Genomic DNA, 23,706 nt, shown 5'->3' with positions numbered 1-23,706 from the left:
GCATGAAGTCAAAATGGGAATATTAGCAGTCTGCTCTTGACACATTAGGAATATGTAAATCATGATGTTTCTCTTGTTCATATGTGATATTTGCGGGGTTTTTTCTTCATACATTTTCTGTAACCTTTAATTTAATGAATATGATTTTCTTGGCATGTTCTGAATGCAATTTATAAAAACTGTCTTTAATATATTGTACTTCTCAAGCCAACTTTTAGGTTTTTCCAACTGTTTGCTGTCATGTATTTGATAGCTGTCAGCAATTTACACTTGTGTAGCAACAATTTCCATAGTGGCAGAAAGAATCGATTGAACCCTTGAGCTGGTTAATGGGCAGCACAATAGCACAGTGGTTAGCACCGTTGCTTCACAGTGCCAGGGTCCCAGGTTTGATTCCTGACTTGGTCACTGTCTGTGCAGAGTCTGCATGTTCTCCCCGTGTCTGCGTGGGTTTCCTCCGGGTACTCCGGTTTCCTCCCGCAAGTCCCGGAAAATGTGCTTGTTAGGTGAATTGGAAATTCTGAATTCTCCCTCCGTGTACCCGATCAGGCGCCCGAGTGTGGCGACTGTGGGATTTTCACAGTAACATTGTTGCAGTCTTACTGTAAGCCTACTTGTGACAATAATAAAGATTAATATTATGTGCATTGTCTCCCAATTTGCAATGTCCCAATTTGCTAAATTCTCTACCTTATTTTTAAATACCTTTATCCCCTTCCCCCTCTCTACTTTAACCTTTTCTAGTCCTGCAGCCTTCTAACATCTCTACGCTGTTTCAATTCTCCCATCCAAGTACTAACCAGGCCTGAGTCTGCTTAGCTTCCAAGAGAAGACAAGATCTGGCATTTTCAGACTAGTATGGCCGCAGTCTTAGTCTACTGTGACTGGTATTCCCAGGCGGTCTCCCATCTAAAGCTGTTTAAATTCTAACCTGTATTTCTGATTTAAATTGGGCCTCCAGCAGCACCACGGCTTCAGTTCAAGCTCTGACTGTTAATTGTACGGGTCCCAGGTTTGATTCCTGGCTTGCGTCACTGTCTGTGCGGAGTCTGCACGCTCTCCCATGTCTGCATGGGTTTACTCCACGTGCTCCGCGGAGTTTCCTCCCACAAGTCTCAAAAGACGTGCTGTTAGGTGAATTGGACATTTTGAATTCCCTCTCTGTACCCGAACAGGGATGGAATGTGGCCACTAGGGGCTTTTCACAGTAACTTCATTGCAGTGTTAATGTAAGCCTACTTGTGGCAATAAAGATTATTATTATTACATTAATTGAGTGTTTAATTATATTCAAATGGGATTAACTGAGGATTCACTTATGCTTCTAGGAACATAATAAAACCGGTTATTTGGTTTCGAGATTGCTTGTCTTTACAAATAAGAGTTTACATGTGTGCAAAGATTAGGTTTTTGTTCTGTCCTTCATCCCCTGTACATCTAGAATCGAATGCTGATCTGTGGAATTCGCTTTCCATGCCTGTCTGTGGTTGCCTCTTTAAGACTCAAAGCTGACTTCTTTGACCCAAATTTTGCTCATCTTCTTTAGTATCCCTTTCTAATGGCTTGGTGTCAAATTTTGTTTGAGAGTTTTTGTGTTACGGTCCTGGTATGGATCTTTAGTCTGGACACTGTTTAATTGAATGAACTGTGCCCCCAATATTCAAGCTTTTAAACAAAAAACAGCTTTTCTGCATTAAAAAAACCCCAAAGCTAAAACTACCAACAATGCTATGGTTTGTCAATGCTGGTAGAATAAAATATAGTTCTCTGTTACTTCTCCCCTTATTTTTGTTTCTCCCCAGTGTTCCAGCTATTCCCGAGGTAAGAGATTTCATGGGGATCCTTTCATTAGCTTTTGGCTAAGTGAACTTCACAGCTTTCCTTTAAAACTTCAGTGCTATGGACTTCTCAACTCAAGCTTGGGGCCTCACTGCCTTTTTGCTAAATGATTTAAAAATCAAGAACAGTCCTGGTTCCTAATGGCCTCTTTGCTCCTTGTCCTGACTTTGGATCGGACTTGTTTTCCCCCCGTGTGTTCTCATAGCTCCAATACAATTCTCGTTCCACTGCTGACTTATCTTTTCTGCAAGCAAATAAACACCAATAAATTAAACAAAGGAACCTTCCTAAACCTCACAGCCATCTCCATTCCAATGTAACATTCATCGGCATGTTCCAAACACAAATTAAATTAATTACCTCCCCTCAAAAGAACCGTTTATTTCAGTGATCAATATGAGAAATTAATGTTTTGAATTGATGTCATTGCCCTTTTTCCAAACTTCTTGATGCTACCAAGAAACCTCCTTTATAATGCTACTTTTAGCTTCTTTGATTTGGGAACTGCATAAATAATTTTACTCTTAGAACATAGAACATAGAACAGTACAGCACAGAACAGGCCCTTCGGCCCTCAATGTTGTGCCGAGCCATGATCACCCTACTCAAACCCACGTATCCACCCTATACCCGTAACCCAACAACCCCCCCCTTAACCTTACTTTTATTAGGACACTACGGGCAATTTAGCATGGCCAATCCACCTAACCCGCACATCTTTGGACTGTGGGAGGAAACCGGAGCACCCGGAGGAAACCCACGCACACAGGGGGAGGACGTGCAGACTCCACACATACAGTGACCCAGCCGGGAATCGAACCTGGGACCCTGGAGCTGTGAAGCATTTATGCTAACCACCATGCTACCCTGCTGCCCCCTTGCTACCCTGCTGCCCCCAATGTTGAAATAATCATAGACAACCTGGCACTACCAAAAGCACAAAGATGGGTCGTCGATAGCTTAGGGCTTTCAATTTCTAACTCTGACCTTCATTGAATAAGTACAGGTCACCTTTTTGACTGTGTCGTAGGCTATATTAGGGGTATTGCGGTACCTAGGTGGGATGTACCTCATACTGTAGTATGAGTGGTAGAACCTATCTGCTGATTCCACCCAGCAGGCGGGGCATAAGAGTCTGTGTTTCACCCACAGCAGTCATTCTGTACCGGAGCTGTTGGGGTAACTGCTTGTTCATTAAAGTCTTCAATTGGACTATAACCTTGCTTCAGTAGTGATTGACCGTGCATCAGACTGCAATTAAATCCGGCCTGTTTGGTTTACAATCATTTCAATTATTTACCACTTTCTCAATCCGGTTTTACCACTGCATGCAAAATTAAATTCCAATCCTAAAACAAAAGTTACATCTCTAAAACATAAGAATAATTAAATCAGATACTCACAACGTTGGCCACTGAATGTGTGGAGTCTGCACATTCTCCCCTTGTTTGCATGAGTTGTGTCAGGGTGCTCCGGTTTCCTCCCACAAGTGCTGATAGATGTGCTGCTAGGTGAATTGGATATTCTGAATTCTCCCTCTGTGTACCCGAACAGGCGCCGGAATGTGGCGACTAGGGGCTTTTCACAGTAACTTCATTGCAATGTTAATGTAAGCCTACTTGTGACAATAAAGATTATTATTACTTGTGTGAAGCACCTTGGACTATTGCACCATATTAAAGATGCTCTTTAAATCTATGTTACTGTTGGATAGGGAAATGGTTTAGGAAGTTGATTGAAGCTTCGGTTGGAATGATCCGTTTTGTGCAGGTCTTTGAATGCAGAAAAGGATGTAGTAACACAGGAGGTGAGGGAGCAAATTTCAGAAGTATAGTGAGTTTCTGCCACTCTGAATAAATGGAGGAGAATCCGCTGGAGTCCAGAAACAGAAGAGTACAAGGTATGCTGAACTATGGTCCAGAACAGTGTTGTACTGGTAGATTTGAGGCATACTATGTGAGATCTTTAAAAGAGGACAATGATTAGAATTCTGGTCAGTTCAGCTGTGATCAGTAAAACTTGCATATTAGTGAATGGGATTTGTTTGGGTTCAGAAATGCATGATGGAGTTTTGGTGTTCTTGCAGAATATAGCTGGAGATGTATGCAAGTAAAAATAATGAGGGTATTAGTAGCAGTGCAAGTGATCTAGTTAAGATTGAGATTGAAGTGTGTGTATTTGTAGGGCTAGTTCAGTTAATGCCCAACTCGAACCCCATGGCTATACTTTTGGGTTAAGCTCAACTAGATCTTGAATGACACAGCTTCAGAATTTTTCTGAATACCAAACAGATTAGCATTATCTTGCCAGTATTTCCCTGGAGGAAATTCAACCTGACCATAGTTTTCATATTGGGTACATAGTTACGACTTAGAGAGATGTCGATGCACACTAAATGCTTTTCCTATGCTTTGAATAATAAACACAATGGACAGTGTATGCCTGAGCATGAAAATGGTGAACACTGGTTGGATTACTTTTAGTTGTAAATTTTCTCCTCTTGAATCTCCTTTTTGGATGTTAACTTTGCTGGGTACATTTCATGCACATTGTGTGCCCTGCGATAGTTTGTCTAAATGATCATTGTCAGGGTTCAGATATAAACAGTGGCTGAGAACCATTCATCTGAACTATGTTGCAACCTCGTCCTGCCTTCACACAATAGTAAAGGCATTATTGAATAAAAGTCAAAAGCAGAAATGTGGGCTGATCTGTCTGGCGCCTCCCCACCACCATCACTAGACATTTTCTAACCTTATGATGCTGTGCCCAATTGTTTCTGGCTTTGCTATTCAGCATGAACATTAATCGAACATAAACTTGCCTGATTTGGCTTGCTCATCACTGCCTTATCTAGCTCAGCTATCGGGATCTATTTGCTCACTTAAATGTTTTCATACAACATATTTTATGTAAGTTGTTTGACGTTTCAAGTCTACCATTGTATATTTATACTAAGGCTTCTCCTCCCACAGGAAGATCATTTCTTAGAAATCGTTTGTTTAAGGGGCTTGACTCATGGCCGCCATCATCCTTTTGTGTACGTATAAGTAACTTCTGTCTGTAGAATCAATGTATTAAATTTGTTCAAATATTTTAAATCATTGAGCTTTTGCAGTAAGTTTTGTTGAATTTTTAAGAAAATGTTTGAACCGTAAGGCAGAGTTTTCCTGTGGGGTTCTGAACTCCGCAGTGTGATCTTCCTTAGACCAAAAGCTTAGGCTTGCTTTCCAATTGACAATGATGGGTGGGCTCCCAAACCTGGAGAATAAACGGAGACATTCCGGTTTAAAAGGAATAGCAGACTACAATGGAAGATAAATTAAGGAAACGGTGCGTCAGAATGGAGGCACCCTAACCCCAGCTCTATTGTTCTTGGAGAGGATCCCTCAAGGTCTTGAGCTGCTGCAGCAACCAAACAGACTGGAAAGGCCTCCAGTCCTGCCTGGAGTGCTGTCCCACTTGGTCTGCTGCTGGGTGACGGTCTCAAAGCAGTTAATTGGCCCTACTGTGTGCACGCCCCTGGAGGCCAACTGGAAAACATCAGTCAGCCTTCTTTAAGTGATTTTGACAACTCTTTTGGCTACTGCTGTGTGAGGGTGGGAACCCACCCGGTAACCCACCCGCCTTCCTCCACCACACCCCCTTTATCCTGGCTCTGGGCAAGATGGAAATGGAAACTAATACATAATCCAGTGGCAGTATTTTAGCAACCATCTACCTCCGATCCTGGCTGGCAGGGCCTAAAATGCAAATCCATTGGCCTCTAAGCATTCCCTATGAGGTTATGCTTAAAGCTAATGTATTTGTAAACTGTTTTTATTATCAGCTGTTTAAATTTGCATGAAATGCTTTTAGTAAGTAAAATATTTGTTTATGGATTCTTTTTGAGAATAAATGGAGCTAAATATAGCTCTGTTTCAGGTGTGAACCGAGGAATTGCGTAGGTTCTGATCATGACCAAGTTCAGTTGCCTTGCCAGAAAATATTATCAGTGAGACTATATGTGTGCTTTATTCAGATATATTATAAAACTGAGGCATTATTTCCTCCAATTTGGAGACTTTGTCCAGTCATGAAAATTCCTTTGAGCAGAGTCGAATTTAAAACTTTATTTCAACAGTGATCACAATAAGCATCTATTCAATTGACATGTCATCATATGAATATTAACAGTTTACGTTTTATTATGATGTGGAGATGCCGGAGTTGGATTGGGGTGAACACAGTAAGAAGTCTTACAACACCAGGTTAAAGTCCAACAGGTTTGTTTTGAATCACGAGCTTTCGGAGCTCACCTGAGGAAGGAGCTGTGCTCCAAAACCTAGTGATTTGAAACAATTCTGTTGGACTTTAACCTCGTGTTGTAAGACTTCTTACTGTACGTTTTATTAAGCATAGCAGTTTAAATTCTCTCTTGTATGCCTTAGAGCACTATCTGTCAAGATAAGGCATTCCTCAGACTGCAATTTCTTCCCAAACTACTGATGCTAAAATACATTTTGCACTAATTTATTATCGTGTTCATAATACTTAATTCTTTGTAATGTGATTATGTGTTGAACACTCAAAAGAAGATAATAGAATTCTGGGAAATTGTTGACTTTTATTGTTACAGACATACAAGCCACGAAAGTTTGACTTTGAGCTTCCAGAGGTATCTTTAGCCGATCTGCAGTTTCTGCAGTCATGTTGTCCTTCAGAAGTTCAGCCTTTCCTCAGGTAACTTGCATAGTCGAATGTTGGCAGAACTTGCAGTTTGTTATGGTTCTCGAAGGGTGTGAATCCACTTTATTACAATTAGTTCTGTAACTCAAGAAGACATTATAAAGTGTATAGCTTATTGGCACTGGTTGAAGTATGATTTTCTTTTGGGAAGCACAGCCCTGAGCTCGTTCTCTCCAGCACAGCCCTGAGCTCGTTCTCTCCAGCACAGCCCTGAGCTCGTTCTCTCCAGCACAGCCCTGAGCTCGTTCTCTCCAGCACAGCCCTGAGCTCGTTCTCTCCAGCACAGCCCTGAGCTCGTTCTCTCCAGCACAGCCCTGAGCTCGTTCTCTCCAGCACAGCCCTGAGCTCGTTCTCTCCAGCACAGCCCTGCGCCCGTTCTCTCCAGCACAGCCCTGCGCCCGTTCTCTCCAGCACAGCCCTGCGCCCGTTCTCTCCAGCACAGCCCTGCGCCCGTTCTCTCCAGCACAGCCCTGAGCCCGTTCTCTCCAGCACAGCCCTGCGCCCGGTTCTCTCCAGCACAGCCCTGCGCCCGTTCTCTCCAGCACAGCCCTGCGCCCGTTCTCTCCAGCACAGCCCTGCGCCCGTTCTCTCCAGCACAGCCCTGCGCCCGTTCTCTCCAGCACAGCCCTGCGCCCGTTCTCTCCAGCACAGCCCTGCGCCCGTTCTCTCCAGCACAGCCCTGCGCCCGTTCTCTCCAGCACAGCCCTGCGCCCGTTCTCTCCAGCACAGCCCTGCGCCCGTTCTCTCCAGCACAGCCCTGCGCCCGTTCTCTCCAGCACAGCCCTGCGCCCGTTCTCTCCAGCACAGCCCTGCGCCCGTTCTCTCCAGCACAGCCCTGCGCCCGTTCTCTCCAGCACAGCCCTGCGCCCGTTCTCTCCAGCACAGCCCTGCGCCCGTTCTCTCCAGCACAGCCCTGCGCCCGTTCTCTCCAGCACAGGCCCTGCGCCCGTTCTCTCCAGCACAGCCCTGCGCCCGTTCTCTCCAGCACAGCCCTGCGCCCGTCTCTCCAGCACAGCCCTGCGCCCGTTCTCTCCAGCACAGCCCTGCGCCCGTTCTCTCCAGCACAGCCCTGCGCCCGTTCTCTCCAGCACAGCCCTGCGCCCGTTCTCTCCAGCACAGCCCTGCGCCCGTTCTCTCCAGCACAGCCCTGCGCCCGTTCTCTCCAGCACAGCCCTGCGCCCGTTCTCTCCAGCACAGCCCTGCGCCCGTTCTCTCCAGCACAGCCCTGCGCCCGTTCTCTCCAGCACAGCCCTGCGCCCGTTCTCTCCAGCACAGCCCTGCGCCCGTTCTCTCCAGCACAGCCCTGCGCCCGTTCTCTCCAGCACAGCCCTGCGCCCGTTCTCTCCAGCACAGCCCTGCGCCCGTTCTCTCCAGCACAGCCCTGCGCCCGTTCTCTCCAGCACAGCCCTGCGCCCGTTCTCTTCCAGCACAGCCCTGCGCCCGTTCTCTCCAGCACAGCCCTGCGCCCGTTCTCTCCAGCACAGCCCTGCGCCCGTTCTCTCCAGCACAGCCCTGCGCCCGTTCTCTCCAGCACAGCCCTGCGCCCGTTCTCTCCAGCACAGCCCTGCGCCCGTTCTCTCCAGCACAGCCTGCGCCCGTTCTCTCCAGCACAGCCCTGCGCCCGTTCTCTCCAGCACAGCCCTGCGCCCGTTCTCTCCAGCACAGCCCTGCGCCCGTTCTCTCCAGCACAGCCCTGCGCCCGTATCCCTCCTCCAGCACAGCCCTGCGCCCGTTCTCTCCAGCACAGCCTGCGCCCGTTCTCTCCAGCACAGCCCTGCGCCGTTCTCTCCAGCACAGCCCTGCGCCCGTTCTCTCCAGCACAGCCCTGCGCCCGTTCTCTCCAGCACAGCCCTGCGCCCGTTCTCTCCAGCACAGCCCTGCGCCCGTTCTCTCCAGCACAGCCCTGCGCCCGTTCTCTCCAGCACAGCCCTGCGCCCGTTCTCTCCAGCACAGCCCTGCGCCCGTTCTCTCCAGCACAGCCCTGCGCCCGTTCTCTCCAGCACAGCCCTGCGCCCGTTCTCTCCAGCACAGCCCTGCGCCCGTTCTCTCCAGCACAGCCCTGCGCCCGTTCTCTCCAGCACAGCCCTGCGCCCGTTCTCTCCAGCACAGCCCTGCGCCCGTTCTCTCCAGCACAGCCCTGCGCCCGTTCTCTCCAGCACAGCCCTGCGCCCGTTCTCTCCAGCACAGCCCTGCGCCCGTTCTCTCCAGCACAGCCCTGCGCCCGTTCTCTCCAGCACAGCCCTGCGCCCGTTCTCTCCAGCACAGCCCTGCGCCCGTTCTCTCCAGCACAGCCCTGCGCCCGTTCTCTCCAGCACAGCCCTGCGCCCGTTCTCTCCAGCACAGCCCCGCGCCCGTTCTCTCCAGCACAGCCCCGCGCCCGTTCTCTCCAGCACAGCCCCGCGCCCGTTCTCTCCAGCACAGCCCCGCGCCCGTTCTCTCCAGCACAGCCCCGCGCCCGTTCTCTCCAGCACAGCCCCGCGCCCGTTCTCTCCAGCACAGCCCCGCGCCCGTTCTCTCCAGCACAGCCCTGCGCCCGTTCTCGCCAGCACAGCCCTGCGCCCGTTCTCTCCAGCACAGCCCCGCGCCCGTTCTCTCCAGCACAGCCCCGCGCCCGTTCTCTCCAGCACAGCCCCGCCACCGTTCTCTCCAGCACAGCCCCGCGCCCGTTCTCTCCAGCACAGCCCTGCGCCCGTTCTCTCCAGCACAGCCCTGCGCTCGTTCTCTCCAGCACAGCCCTGCGCTCGTTATGAAACCTGCTAACAAAGGTGATGCTGTTTTCTGGCACACTGACCTCTACTTTTGCAGAGGTTGAGTGCTAACTTTCAGACAGTTGCTCCCAAAATGGATCGTGACCCCACCACCGAACATCAAGCTATTGTTTCCAGGACTGTCACTGACATCTTATCTGGAGATCTCTCCACAGCTTCTGAACTCCCTGTCCCCCAACCCCACACTTCTACCTCCTTTCCAAAATCCACAAAAAGTACTGTCTTGGTCGACCAATTGTATCAGCCTGTTTCTGTTCCACTGAGCTCTTTTTTTCCTATCTTGTCTCCATTCTGTATCTCCTTGTCCAGTCCCTTCACACCTAAATTGTGAGTCCTCTGTTGTCCCATGTTACAACAGCCATGATCGTAATGATTAGCAGAGCAGGCTCGAAGGGCTAAATGACTTCCTCCTTCTCATATTTTCTATGTTTCTCTCCTTAGCTTCAACCCATCCTTGACCACCTACTCTGCCCCACCTCCTACACCCCTGCTCCAACTATATAATCCATTACATTTCTACCCCACTCCAGTTCTGAATCGAAATGTTAACTCTGTTTCTTTTTCTACAGGTGCTGCCAGTCCTGCTGAGTTTATCCAGTATTTTTATTATGATTTTTTAATTTGGGGAAAAGAGAGAAAAAGCCAAAATTTTCTTGGTGGCATGTGTCAGAGACTTATGCTTAATGTGCTCTGAGCAATGGATGAATTTCAAAATTGCTTCTTTGTTAAGCGATATTCTTAAGGCTGTGTTATGTGAGAAAACCTGGGTAAAATCTTTTAAATGTCAACTTGGCTCCATTGAGATTGTTCTTCCACTGGAGTGTCTCGACATGACTTGAGCTCATTTAGGCTTTTTCCAGTCAAGTACCGAGGAGGTGGTGCACAACACCTAGAATTGAAAAGGAATGATTCATCTATGGGACAATCTAGGTCTCAGATTGCTTATCAAAGTTTTTAGCTTTCTAACTTGATTTTTAATAGTTTTGTATTAAAAATCAGCGGACTTTTGTCCTTTTGTTAAATTTTGTCCGCTTCAGAATAACATTGAAACACAGTAAATATACTGACGTTAGGAGAAATGAGTCATGGAATAGACAAACTCCTCTTGGTTTAGCTGATTTGGCTGCACAGCTGGTTTGTGATGCAGAGTGAGGCCAACAGCATGCGTTCAATTCCTGTAGCGGTTGAGGTTATTCATGAAGGCCGGCCTTCTCAACCTTGCCCTCGTTCTCAACCTTGCCCCTCACCCGAAATGTGGGGATCCTCGGGTTAAATCACCACAGTTGGCTCGCTCCCTTAAAGTGGAAAGCAGATGATCATCAGAGACTATGGTGACTTTACTATTAGAATATGAAATGTTTGGTGCAACTCTCCAAAAGTAAATAAATTAGAACAATCAACAAGACATGAAAATTCTTCAAGCGTTTAATTAATGAGCAGGAAAATAGGTCAAGAGTTAGAATCCATACCACAGAATCCGTACAATGCAGGAATAGGCCATTTGGCCCATTGAGTCTGCACCGACGCTTTGAAAGAGCACTATACCTCGGCCCACTCCCCCACCCTATTACCCGTAAGCCCACCTAACCTACACATCACTAGAAGGACAATTTTATCAAGGCCAATCCACCTAACCACACATTTGGACTGTGGGAGGAAACAGAAGCTCCCGGAGGAAAATCATGCAGGCACGGGGAGAACACGGTCATCCTAGTTGATTAGTTCAGTACAGAATTAACACAGAAATAACTATAATGGACTAAGTGTTCCTTGCAATACTTTTTGTATTTAAATGAACTGCCCTTTTTATTGCTTTGTGAGGAGTATGTACAGCAGTTCTTGTTGAGGGCAGTCTTATTGCAATAAGTGAAACCTCACCGCTTAAAAATAATTGACTGCTTATAGGGCAGGGTTTTATTTCTGCCGATGGGAGTGATCTGAAAGATGGAGGAGGCCATATAATTGTGTGGGCAAGTACAGTGTGAAGAGTGTCATCATTCCTGTTCCCCCTAATTAAGTTGGGCAGGGAAGGTTGAGGACAATTTTAATGTCCGGAGGCCAGTTGAGTCTCTTAATTGAAGGTATTCTACCAGCAGTGGGGGAGGGGAAGTGGACTGTATGCCATGTTGCAAGGCTGTTATTAGGTATACTCTGGCTATCTGTCTGCAAACTCGGGTTCAGAAGGAGACCCCTTGATTGGGCATCCTGTGCCCCAAGGAGATTTTGCCAGGTGAAAGTAGCCCCTGCTTTCCACCAGAACCCTGCTGAAGCCTACCTGAGGCTCTGGTTAGCCCACAACACGCACCGGTCTCCTGGGGGTCTCCTTCATGGCTGCTACTTCGAGCCTTCTGCAGTCCAACTGTGGCTACCGATTATGGTGGTGCTGCTGTGGCCTGCTGAAAATTTGACTGCACTCTGGCCTGATCTTCTCCTTTTAAAGACATAGGAACCCCAAATGCGGATGGTTAATGTTTGATTGATATTTAGCCCTGTTGAGGTCCCTGGATATAACTACCATGGGGTTGCCATCGACCTTCTGGCCAGTAAACAAGGCCACCACCACAATCATTCAATTCAGCCCATAGTATAATATTTACTACGAGAGCACCTAGTAGTAATATTTTGTGTGACGAAGGCACCAGTGTGGTTACAAGTGGATCAATCTGTGATGAACGGGTGCCATTCTCCGTTTGTGGCAGGTATTTCTCTCATACATCCAGGCTTCAAAATTGCCTAAGTTGCCAGTTTATCATTGCACCTCAGGCTGTTATCCGGTATTGTACCAAATTTCTGATATCTCTCAATCCTTGTCGGTTTGAATGTTTTTATTTTTGAAAAAGTCTGGCTGGAAACACAGAATATCACTGGAAGGTTGGAAGCAATAGTTATTGCTGTGCTCATTTTTTTTTTTAAAAGCCTGCCTGAAGATCAGAAACCAATCCCTGATACTGGAAATCGTCATTTGGTAGAAATTCTCATCCCTGGACACACTGCAATAATATGCATTTTACCATTTATTCATAGAATGCATTTGTTCACATCGTAATATACTATCAGTTCCACTCAGAATGAGCAAACGGGTATTGTGTTAAGCTGTGTACCCAAATTAGTGAGAGTTTCTGTTCGGGTAGGTATTTGTGATTGTGATGTTTTTGGTTTAAGTTTTACTGTGATCCCATGTTATTTGTCCTTTGAGTCCTTTGCTGCTCAGCTGCTTCCTCTCTTCCCTCAATCCCTCAAAGACTGAGTGCAACCGTTCAGCAATTGTCCTGTGTCTGAGCCAATGTAACTCCCTGTTAATTGACATTTTTGATTAACCAACGCAATCCATTCCCGGAGTATGCTGAATAACAACCTTTATTTTTGTAATTTGTATTTTAAGGTGCTTGAATAAGGATGTTAATTGACTTCTAGATTACCTTCTTTCTTATGTTGTGATCAAAGTTGATTTTCAACATTATTAATTCCTTCAGGTTTCTTTATTCTGGTATGTTTGCAGCTCATCATTTATGTAGAACGTGCAGCACTGAAATCGGGCTTTCAACCCAAATGACCCAGACCAGTGCTTGTATGCTCCAAACTAGTCCACTATCTTACTCCTAATTTGATTAAGGTATCTTTCAATTAATTTCTCCCCTGTGTATGTGACTAGCTACCGTTGTTTATTTTTGTTCACTGTACAGCATGGTTTGCTCACCTGCTTGGAGAGGCAAGGCATATGGGGAATTTTAAGGGCAGCATAGAACATAGAAAAATACAGCACAGAACAGGCCCTTTGGCCCACGATGTTTTGCCGAACTTTTATCCTAGATTAAGAACAAATGAATCTACACCCCATCATTCTACCATTATCCATGTACATATCCAATAGCCGCTTGAAGGTCCCTAATGTTTCCGACTGAAATACTTCCACAGGCAGTGCATTCCATGCCCCCACTACTCTCTGGGTAAAGAACCTACCTCTGACATCCCCCCTATATCTTCCACCATTCACCTTAAATTTATGTCCCCTTGTAATGGTTTGTTCCACCCGGGGAAGAAGTCTCTGACTGTCTACTCTATATATTCCCCTGATCATCTTATAAACCTCTATCAAGTCGCCCCTCATCCTTTTTTGTTCTAATGAGAAAAGGCCCAGCACCCTCAACCTTTCCTCGTAAGACCTACTCTCCATTCCAGGCAACATGCTGGTAAATCTCCTTTGCACCTTTTCCAAAGCTTCCACATCCTTCCTAAAATGAGGCGACCAGAACTGCACACAGTACTCCAAATGTGGCCTTACCAAGGTTTTGTACAGCTGCATCATCACCTCACAGCTCTTAAATTCAATCCCTCTGCTAATGAACGCGAGCACACCATAGGCCTTCTTCACAGCTCTATCCACCTGAGTGGCAACTTTCAAAGATCTATGAACATAAACCCCAAGATCTCTCTGCTCCTCCACATTGCCAAGAATCCTACCGTTAACCCTGTATTCCGCATTCGTATTTGTCCTTCCAAAATGGACAACCTCACACTTTTCAGGGTTGACCTCCACCTGCCACTTCTCAGCCCAGCTCTGCATCCTATCTATATCTCTTTGCAGCCGACAACAGCCCTCCTCACTATCCACAACTCCACCAATCTTCGTATCGTCTGCAAATTTACTGACCCATCCTTCAACTCCCTCATCCAAGTCATTAATGAAAATCACAAACATTTCAAAGATCTATGATCTTCAGAGGACCCAGAACTGATCCCTGCGGAACGCCACTGGTAACTGGGCTCCAGGCTGAATATTTGCCATCCACCACCACTCTCTGACTTCTATCGGTTAGCCAGTTCGTTATCCAACTGGCCAAATTTCCCACTATCCCATGTCTCCTTACTTTCTGCATAACCCTACCATGGGGAAACCTTATCAAATGCGTTACTAAAATCCATGTACACTACATCCACTGCTTTACCTTCATCCACATGCTTGGTCACCTCCTCAAAGAATTCAATAAGACTTGTAAGGCAAGACCTACCCCTCACAAATCCGTGCTGACTATCCCTAATCAAGCAGTGTCTTTCCAGATACTCAGAAATCCTATCCCTCAGTACCCTTTCCATTACTTTGCCTACCACCGAAGTAAGACTAACTGGCCTGTAATTCCCAGGGTTATCCCTATTTCCTTTTTTGAACAGGGACACGACGTTTGCCACTCCCCAATCCCCTGGTACCACCCCTGTTGACAGGACGAAAAGATCATTGCCAACGGCTCTGCAATTTCATCTCTTGCTTCCCATAGAATCCTTGGATATATCCCATTAGGCCCCGGGGACTTGTCTATCTTCAAGTTTTTCAAAATGCCCAACATATCTTCCTTCCTAACAAATATCTCCTCGAGCTTACCAGTCTGTTTCACACTGTCCTCTCCAACAATATGGCCCCTCTCATTCGTAAATACTGAAAAAAAAGTATTCGTTCAAGACCTCTCCTATCTCTTCAGATTCGATACACAATCTCCAGCTACTGTCCTTGATCGGATCTACCCTCGCGCAAGTCATTCTCATATTTCTCACATATGTGTAAAAGGCCTTGGGGTTTTCCTTGATCCTACCTGCCAAAGATTTTTCATGCCCTCTCTTAGCTCTCCTAATTCCTTTCTTTAGTTCCCTCCTGGCTATCTTGTATCCCTCCAGCGCCCTGTCTGAACCTTGTTCCCTCAGCCTTACATAAGTCTCCGTCTTCCTCTTAACAAGACTTTCAACCTCTCTTGTCAACCATGGTTCCCTCACTCGACATTCTCTTCCCTGCCTGACAGGGACAAACATATCAAGGTATGTGTTCCTTGAACAAGTTCCACATTTCACTTGTGTCTCTTCCCTGACAGCCTATGTTCCCAACTTATGCACTTCAGTTCTTGTCTGACAGCATCGTATTTACCCTTCCCCCAATTATAAACCTTGCCCTGTTGCACGCACCTATCCCTCTCCATTACTAAAATGAAAGTCACAGAATTGTGGTCACTATCTCCAAAATGCTCCCCCACTAACAAATCTATTGCTTGCCCTGGTTCATTACCAAGTACCAAATCCAATATGGCCCCCCCTCTGGTCAGACAATATACATACTGTGTTAGAAAAGCTTCCTGGACACACTGCACAAACACCACACCATCCAAACTGTTTGATCTAAAGAGTTTCCACTCAATGTTTGGGAAGTTGAAGTCACCCATGACTACTACCCTGTGACTTCTGCACCTTTCCAAAATCTGTTCCCCAATCTGTTCCTCACTCTGCATGGTAGCACAAGTGGATAGCACTGTGGCTTCACAGCGCCAGGGCCCCAGGTTCAATTCCCCGCTGGGTCACTGTCTGTGCGGCGTCTGCACGTTCTCGCCGTGTCTGCGTGGGTTTCCTCCGGGTGCTCCAGTTTCCTCCCACAGTCCAAAGATGTGCAGGATAGGTGGATTGGCCATGATAAATTACCCTTAGTGACCCAAAAAACAAAGGTTAGGAGAGGTCATTGGGTTACGGGGATAGGGTGGAAGTGAGGACTTAAGTGGGTCGGTGTAGACTCGATGAGCCGAACGGCGTCTTTCTGCACTGTATGTTCTCTGTTGTTCTATGTAATTGGCTCCTTGCGTCTAATGCATTTTAGGGCATTCTTTTAGCTGTACATTTGAAATTGAAGAGCTAGTGTTGAAGCACTGTGTTGGGCCGAATGTTCTCCATTTATGCTGTAATTTTATTAGTCCAGTGACAATAGCTGAATGTGCCGCAAGCTGTTTTGTGCACAGCAAGAAGCCACAGTCAACAGTGAAATGAAATATTAATTAACTTGTTTTTGACATTGACTAAGGTGATTTTTGTCAAGACACTGATAGAACCTCTTTTTGATAGCATGGGATCTCATGTTTTCTTTGACAGTATAGTACTTCCTTAGTATTGATTGAGGTCTTGGACTCTATTATTTACTTGTCTTTTGACATAAACCCACCATTTCCTCCCATCGTTAGCATTGATCCTGATTAGAAATGGTCTCAGTTGTGTTCTGCATTTTTTCATATTTTGAAAGTTAACAGTGATAGAACTTTGAAAGTTTTTTTACCTGCGACAAGTTATCAAGCAATCTGTTGCCTGTGTATAATGTTTACAATTGACTCGTACCCAATTAATGTTTTATGGTGACAGTTGACAACAGTTCTGTAGGAGAATGATATGGTGGTCTTATTTAAAGGAAGTCAATTTTTATGAGAAAAATATTCCAACAATTTCTCTAGGCATTAAGGAAGCACTCTTGTAACTTCAGGTTATGTGCCCTGGAGCGGAGGTTTCCTTCAGGACTGGAATTACCTCGTCCTGCTTCAGTCGTAAAACTTGTAAAGAAAGATAAGGTTTTATCAGGAGGTTCAATGCTAAATCATCTAAGCCATGTGACTAAAGCAGGTAGGTTGATTGATATTACAGAAAGGTTATTCTCAAGTACAGACTTCGACCTTATTGAAAGCTAGTTTCCACATATTGAAGATAATCAGCGATGTTGTCTAGTTCATACCATTATTTATCTACTTGGGTGTTTTCACATTAGTCAGCAAGAAAGGGTATCTATTTCTCCAGAAGTAAGATGCCTTCTGAAGCCTCGATGCTGAAATTGCCTATTGCTTCATTGAGGCTTATGTTGACACCATTGCAATTTTCCCCAGGTGGATGGCTGATCAGTTTGAAAGACAGTTCTACATTTACCAGCTTTGTTTATGGAACTAGTTCCCGTGCCATCAGTGTCATCTTCGGCTTTAGTGATGCCTTAGACGTCCAAGCCTGAAATCTCTGCCAAACTTTTCTGATTTGGGGATGGTGTCAGATCACTTAGAAAGTCGCATCCAGTTTTATTGACTGACTTTGTTGCATTCATATTTGTATTTTGAAACAAACAGTTGAGAAATCTTAAATTAATTACCTCAGGACCAGTCTTTCTCATACTTGTGCTATGTAAATTACAAACTAAAGTTTGTTCCTGTTTTGCCTCTTAATTTCTGATCCATTAGAATAGAACTGTTGGTTCGAAAAATTAAAAAACCCAAATTGCCTTCTAATGTATGGATTAAGAAAAATATGAATTAATGTGAGGATTGCATTGCATCGAAGAGTGAGGAAAACTTAAATGTCAATGTATTTTGGGGTTTTTTTCTACCTTGTGATACGAGCCAAGTCTGCACTGCTACAGTTTCTTAACAATGAACTTAGACATGAATTTGAGAACAAATTCATGGGTACTTTAATTTAGGGAACATCATTTGATTGGTACAACAGCAAAGATAGCATACCAAAGGTAGGTAAAGTATTATGTGATGTGCAATGAAATAGCTGTTCCAAATACAGTTTAGAATGATACACAGTTGTATTTAATATTTATATTTGATACAGTGCTTTTTTTTTTTCAATTATCCTCCACATACCATGTGTAAAATCAGCATTCTGGGGACATGAGTCCTTTTTAAGACATTTTTTCAGCCAGAACCATCTAATGTTCCTTTCACATTCTACAAATATTCTATAATCTTTCATTTTAACTATTGTCTTTATCAGTCTGATGTATAATGCTTGCCCTGGATAGTGCTGGGTACTGTTACCATTGTGTTTGAGGAGAGACCATGTTGCCTCCAAGGTTTATTAAAGTATATGTTTTATGAGTTGAAGTTCTATTGGGATGGAAATCGGACCAATACTTAAATATGCATCAAATTATCTTTAATTGCAAGACCAAATACAATTGTCCTTAATGTGTTTGGCCAGATGTTGCCAAATTTTCCATGCATTTGTATTAGTCATGTAGCTTAGTAAATTGTATCACAAAAAAAAATTGTAAAAAGAAACTACTAAAAAAAAAAATTGGCTCATCTGGCTTCTCTTACAGTTTGTGCCCAGTAAAATCCATGGTGATTTTCACATTTCTTTTAAATGGATAACAGTCTCATATCTGTTTCTTTCATGTTACATTCAAATCCTTAAGGATAGGCATTAGATATCCTCTTTCTCAGCATTTAGTCAAAAATCTTTGAAGATTAGAGCCGGTATTAGGTTTTATTTCATGTCACTTACGCAAGTTACAAGATTCTCAATTTAAATAAGTTTGGATAATCTTGACTTAGTTCCTGTTATGTTCAGGTCTACTGTAATTAAAAAATAAAATAAAAAATGCTTAGAATTTTCTATGAATTGGCAATTTGTAAGTCTATAACAGAGATTGAAAAATAACTGCATTCGTATAGCTGACTTTCACAGATGTCCCTGTATGTGCGTCTCCAAACATTTGAGTAGAAGAACTAAAAAGTCAGGAATAGCAAGGCCATCTATTGAGGCAATAGGTGTTTTTATTTTACAGATAACAAATGGATATACAGATTAACACTTGTACCTAAGTCTTACTTAGGTGAACTTCACTTCTCTACACAAAAACCTACTGAACCGTATTGTGCCACCTTATATTAGCGGGCAATATTGGCTTTTTGGTCAGCCTTTTGTTTTTGAATGCTCGTGAACAAGCTTTCTCTGGCAAGCTCTCCTCTCCGTTTTAATTATTGTGTTTGTATGCTGCTTTATTTTTATCTTGTTTGATCATGAAGTTGGTTGGCTGCCCTGACTCTGTTTTCATACAGTAATTCAGTATTAGGCCTGTCAAAACTAGTATCCCTGATTCCTCCACTTGAGATGTGGGTCCCTAAAAACATCTCCTGCTATCCTCTTCTCTAAATGACTGAGAGTCTTTGTTGAATCAGTAAGAGTCATCTGTTAACAGTGATATTCTACAAACTAGTCTGCCTAGCTTTAACATGCATCTTAAATAACTAGCCAGCGAACAAACAAGTTCTGTTTGGTGGCCAGGATATAGCTGGAAATAGAATGATGAACTGTAACAGTTAAATTAAAACCACTTGTGCAAATTCTTTGTAAAAAGTTGGTCCCAATACCTCAAAATATGACTGAACATTCTTCTTTCTGAAATTGGAACTCAAGTATATGGCAAAGTAAAAGAAGCATTCTGATCTAAAAGCGCTCAACATAGAAACCGAACACCAAAAGGGAATAGCATTGACAGACTCCAGTTCTGACATTCCTCACCTTGATGCAAGAATTCAATAAAATAAAATTTATTGAAAAATTGGAGTGTCAAATAAAAGTTCCGACATTTGATCTAATGTGAAACATCCAATACATTTTAGATGTTGGTATTGATCTTGGAATAGTTAAATGCTACAACGTTTTTAACATAAGCATCTTTTTGAAGACCAGGTTGAAGGAGTTTGCATCACCTTCAGTGAGAAGGATCTAGTGAATCATCCATCTCATCCTCCTCCTGGAGATCCTCTCAACACGGATGACATTCTTCAGCCAATTTTACATCACTCCATGATATCAAGAAACAGCTGAGTGCATACGATTCATAGCCTTTCCTGTATCCAAACTGGAGTACTGAAGAACTTGCCCTTCAGACAAGCACCTCTAACCAAGCTGTTCGGTACAGATACAGCACTGTTGTCTGCCTGATAAAGTGAAAGATTGCCCATATAAAGGCAGAACAAATACAGTAGTCCGATTACCAACCCATTAGTCTAATTTCAAAGCAAAGTAATTAAAAGTGTCATCAGCAGTCCTGTAGAATGACATTTTATGACAATCAGTTCAGATTCTGCTAAACCACTTGATTCCAGACTTTATTAAAGCCTTGGTTCAAACTGTTGTGTATTCAGTGTTTTAGTGTTTCCTCAAGGCAGTCTTGTTGCTGAACGGAGAGAACGGTTCCGATAATGTCATTGGCTGTTTGTGCGAGCAAATGGGGCGCCTACAATTGCAGCCTGTTGTGTTAACCTTTAAATAAAGCTCTACGTTTTCGGTTGAACCTTGAAAACCTACAGACTCTATCTTGAATCCAGCACATAAAAACTGGTGCCGAGGTAGGTGAACAGCATTTGTATGCACTGAAGAAATAATGAAAAACATGAAAGCTGATGAGGGGGGAACCAAACAACGGTGGCAGTCACCATAGGAACCAAAAAATCCACATGCTCTGAACTCGGTAGTGGTGTACAACAGGTACCTTGCAACAACAAACTTAGATCTGGAGGTGTTGCAATACACAAAGGGCAACGAGCTGAGCTCGGGTTGTGCAGTGATGGAGTTCATATACAAAATGATTTGATGATTTTGTTCAAGCTAACAAAATCGCAGCAGATATGAAAGTCCCAACATTCCTGAACGTAGCAAGGAGGGGTTGTGTTTCACCTCGGGACTCTGGTACAGCTGAAGAAGCCATGCACAAAAACATAAAAAGAAATAGTGGACACTTTGCACGGCCACTATCTTCAACAGATTTGGTTACCCTGAACAACTGGTGAGCGATAATGGACCACAGTTCATATCTCAGGAATTCATAACTACGTGAAGGAGAACAGAATTGAACACATCCAGTCCTCTCCTTATCATCCTGCCACAAATGGGCTTGCAGAATGTTTTGTACCGATGATGAAACATTCGTTAAAGTAACCAGAGAACAAGGCTATCTAAACATTTGAGTCAATTCCTCTCCGTACAGGAAGACTACGCATTTAACAACCCAAGTTTCTCTGGGGCTGCTGATGGTTAAATGGCAACTACGCACAGCATTCAATTTGCTAAAACCACCCAAGACAAAACAAATTGTTGAGGAGTAAAGCAGGATCAGGTTAAATGGTGGGAGAACAAGACAAAACATCACCAGGGTCAGGAAGTTCTGGCAAGAAATTATGCCACAAGTGAAAAGTGGATTCCCGCCCCCATCTTAGCACAGACAGGACCAACCCAACCACCGTACAATCCCGAGACAATTAATATGGGGAAGACACGTGGATCAACGTTTGGCAACAAGAACCAACCCACCAGAGGCAGAACCTACAGTGGGTCCAAATCCAGCTGTGCCAAGAGACGACCTGGACCTTGCTGCAAACCTGACTCTAACCGAACCTATTGGGGGAAAAATACATCTCAATCGCGAATGAAACACCAAGTCAGCCTTAGATCACATCAACTCCAGTTAAGATAGCTCCTGAAGATGCTTACACTGAGCCAAAGACACCACAGAAGTCGCAGCTAGTCCTTAAAAGCATATGCCTGGCGTTCACGGACAACCACACAGAACGATGACCTCTGAAACACCTGATATATTGTCTGTTATTGTTCATGTTGCTAATTGATAATATATTGCTTATTGTGTCAGGGACCTCTGATTTAAAGGGGGAGAAAATGTTATTTAATCTTAGTGTTTTTAGTGTTTCTTCACAAGCAGCCTTGTAGTTGAACAGGGCCACTTGAAGAGAATGTTTGCCTGACTTCAGCGGCTGTTTGTGCGGGCAAACGGGCAGTCTGTAGTGTTAACATCCTCTAAATGAAGCTCCATGTCTTCAGTTGAACCTCAAAGACCTGCGGACTCAATTTTGAATCTATCACATAAACCTGGAGAAAAAAAGCTGCATTCCAGAGATGAGATGAAAGTGTCAGCTCTTGACATCAAGGCAACGCTTAACTAAATGAAATTTAAATGAGTTTAACCATCTCCCCATGACATTCAATGGTATTACCATCACTGAATTCCCCAGTAGTCACCATTGACTAGTAATGTAAATATAATGGACTTTAGCAGATCAAGGTTGGATATTCTGTGATTCGCAACTCACCTTCACCAAGTCTTTATCCTTCTACATTTCAGGTGCTTGATAAAATACTTTTAAGTTTGAGTTTGCTTCAACAATACTTAGGAACTGCAACACCATCCAGCTCACTTGATTGGCACCCAATCTACCATCACCAGTGCATATTGGCAGCAATGAGTGCCATCTAAAATATACACTCCCAACAGCTCACCAAGGCCTCTTCAATATGACATTCCAAACCTAAACCTGTAACTTTGAAAGGATAAGGGCAACAGATGCATGAGAACACCACATTCAAGTTCCCTCCAAGCTACCCTGTCCTGTCTTGGAACTATCTTGTTATTCCGTCATTATCCCTGGGTCAACATCCTGGAACTTCCTACCTAATAGGAACAGCACGGTAGCATTGTGGATAGCACAATGGCTTCACAGCTCCAGGGTCCCAGGTTCGATTCCGGCTTGGGTCACTGTCTGTGCGGAGTCTGCATATCCTCCCCGTGTGTGCGTGGGTTCCCTCCGGGTGCTCCGGTTTCCTCCCACAGTCCAAAGATGTGCAGGTTAGGTGGATTGGCCATGATAAATTGCCCTTAGTGTACAAAATTGCCCTTAGTGTTAGGTGGGGTTACTGGGTTATTGGGATAGGGGGAGGTGTTGACCTTGGGCAGTGTGCTCTTTCCAAGAGCCGGTGCAGACTCGATGGGCCGAATGGCCTCCTTCTGCACTGTAAATTCTATGAAAAAAAAATAATGTTGCTGTGGGTGTGCCTAAACCACAGGCTGCATCAATTCAAGAAGGCAATTGCCTTCCACTTTCTTGAGGTTAATTTGGGACGGACACTAGATACCAATCCTGCCAAAATTGCCCAAATTCTATGAACAAATTAGAAGACAAGGTAAATGAATCCAACAGGCCAATCCATTTTTGGTTTTGCCAGCTAGATGTGTGTTTTTCATTTGTTTGACGAACTTGATGCTTTATGTTTTTTGTTCACTCTTATCGTGAGCTGATAGTCTTTGAAAATTGCCAAATTTCTACTGTTGTCATTTTCACCTGGTACTGCAGCTATTAAGTTTTTTAATTATTTAATGGGACATGGGTGTTGTTGGCTGGGCCAGCATTTTTGTTGCCCAGCACTAATTACCCTTGAGAAGGTTGTGTGAGCTGCTGCCTTGGACCACTGATGTCAATATGATGTAGGTACACCCACTGTGCTGTTAGGAAAGGAGTTCAGGATTTTGACCCAGTGACCGTGAAGGAACAGTGAGTATAGTTCCAAGTAAAGAGTGTACTGGCTGGAGGAGAAATTGCAGTTGATGGTGTTCCATGAATCCTTCTAGGTGATCCTTCTCAGTGGTAGAGGCTACAGATTTTGAAGTGCAGTAGACTATGCCAGTAACTAGTGATTTCCATTACATTTCATTTATATTGACTGTATTAAGTGCTTGCTGAATGGTACGTGATATCAGTTTTGTTGTCCACCTCTTGAGTGAAGGTAGAAAGAATATTGTGAGTATAAAAAAATGGTATTGCATTTTTAGGATGCTTTTTCACAATAACCAGATGGCGGAAAACACTTTGCAGCCAAGTATTTCTGAGGTGCCATCACTGTTCTAATGACCCACTGGTTAGGAGATGGCAATCTTGTGCCTGATACCAAAACTTGGTCATAGCAAGAGACCTAAAGGACAGTGGAAATGTTTTAGAGCTGTCCTTACAGC

At 44.3% G+C, this 23,706-nt stretch overlaps 1 protein-coding gene across 2 annotated transcripts in view; it reads left to right on the top strand.

Annotated features, from left to right (window-relative positions):
- rb1cc1 (RB1-inducible coiled-coil 1) overlaps positions 1-23,706 on the top strand; it is a 283,146-nt gene that overhangs the window by 109,948 nt on the left and 149,492 nt on the right. For both annotated transcript variants that reach the window (XM_038809347.1, XM_038809345.1), the window contains exons 11-12: positions 4,815-4,879; positions 6,458-6,561. In XM_038809347.1, the coding sequence (XP_038665275.1) occupies positions 4,815-4,879; positions 6,458-6,561 (169 nt within the window). The remainder of the gene's footprint in view (positions 1-4,814; positions 4,880-6,457; positions 6,562-23,706) is intronic.

The sequence above is a fragment of the Scyliorhinus canicula genome, chromosome 10 (assembly GCF_902713615.1).
Source record: "Scyliorhinus canicula chromosome 10, sScyCan1.1, whole genome shotgun sequence".
Taxonomy (NCBI): Eukaryota; Metazoa; Chordata; class Chondrichthyes; order Carcharhiniformes; family Scyliorhinidae; genus Scyliorhinus; species Scyliorhinus canicula.
The sequence above is the reverse complement of the archived record's forward strand: the minus strand, read 5'-3'. Positions and strand labels throughout refer to the sequence as shown.